Source organism: Pygoscelis adeliae, unplaced genomic scaffold (assembly GCF_000699105.1).
Source record: "Pygoscelis adeliae isolate BGI_AS28 unplaced genomic scaffold, ASM69910v1 Scaffold43, whole genome shotgun sequence".
Classification (NCBI taxonomy): domain Eukaryota; kingdom Metazoa; phylum Chordata; class Aves; order Sphenisciformes; family Spheniscidae; genus Pygoscelis; species Pygoscelis adeliae.
Genome location: NW_008824538.1, coordinates 3,438,508 through 3,439,819, shown reverse-complemented (window position 1 = coordinate 3,439,819; position 1,312 = coordinate 3,438,508). Strand labels below are relative to the sequence as shown.

The 1,312-nt window shown below is 53.2% G+C and overlaps 1 protein-coding gene across 1 annotated transcript in view; it reads left to right on the top strand.

The window, feature by feature from the left end:
- The window catches only part of L2HGDH (L-2-hydroxyglutarate dehydrogenase), a gene marked incomplete at its 5' end in the record, with an annotated part of 14,794 nt that continues 13,482 nt past the window's right edge, over positions 1-1,312 (top strand). Inside the window, one exon of the mRNA XM_009321647.1 lies at positions 1-58. Coding sequence (XP_009319922.1) covers positions 1-58 — 58 coding nt within the window. The remainder of the gene's footprint in view (positions 59-1,312) is intronic.

Genomic DNA, 1,312 nt, shown 5'->3' with positions numbered 1-1,312 from the left:
CTCGTCCGGCGGCACCCCTCGCTCGCCTTCGCCGTGCTGGAGAAGGAGAAGGAGCTAGGTATGGCGCCGGTGCGTCTTCCTCGGCCGTGTGTGTGGGGTTACCTGGTGTCAGGCTGCCAGAAATCTTTACTGAAGCACACACTCGCCAAAACCTCAGTGTTTCATGAACATACGTGTAAAGGGAAGCTCTGCTTTTGGGTGGGTGAGCAGCGGTGGCAGAGCGTCTGCCCTTGTTGCTGAGGTGGGTGATGGATTCCACATCCCCCCCCGGGAAGAGCATCTTCAGTTTCCAGGCTCCGCTGGCTTTGCCCTGATGGGGGATTTCTTCCTCCCTTCGCCCAGGGACGCGTCCTTCAGTGGAGAAGCAGAGTTGTCATCAGTCTGTGCTTCGCTGCTGGGACTTCAAGCTTGGACTTTGAGTTAAGAGAGACTGAACATTGCCGCTTCATTGTTGGAAGGAAGCGGGTCTTACTGGCCTGGGGCTCCAGCAGCAGCAGGGATTTCGGGGAAAAGGACGGGGAGGGTGAATGGCTCAAGTAAGGAGCAGTGCAGATTGCAAAGGGACAAGGGCAGGTCTGGTTTAGCGCTGCACGGAGCAGGAGGCAGAGAGGATGAGCTGAGAAAGGGTGCCAGGGTGGCTTTTTGGTGGGATGAGGAGAAGAGTGAACAGCAGACAGTGATGCTTGGTGGGTAGAGAGCGAGGGTCGGGAAGTGGAGCTGCTTAAAAATGTCTGGGAGCTGCTGGTCTGGGCAAAGTCTGCACCTGTCTGTTAATTGCCAGAACTGTAAACCACAGTCATTTGCCCCGTGTTTCTGGATATCCCTGTATATGCTGTGCAAGGTGCTGTCATTTGTATGGCAGGTCGAAGGTAAAGAGCTAACACAGGGATAACCGGGATGATATCGCTAGTTACTGACCCAGCATTAGCCAGGGTAAAATGGCACAGCTCCCAGTGTTGCCTGCTTACACAGGAAATCTTGAGGCGCTCCGCACCTGGGCATCTGTCCTGGCTTTGAAACAAGAAAGAATGAGCCCTGTTGCTTCATTGAAAGCTTTTCTGGCTCGCTCAAGTACAAGCACAGGTTCATCACAAGCAGTCTTTTCACACCAAGTGCTTATGCAGATACGTAGTCAGTTGGGGTAGGTAGGAGCAACCCCAAGGGATCGCATCAGTGGCTCACTCAAAATAAGACCTGTGAGCCCAAGCTCTCGCTTTAAATAGCCCCATCAGCCAGGCTATACATTGCTCTTGAGAAGCTACATGATGATATGAAGTGGCTTTTTATCCCCAAGATGGGACATACGTGAAGT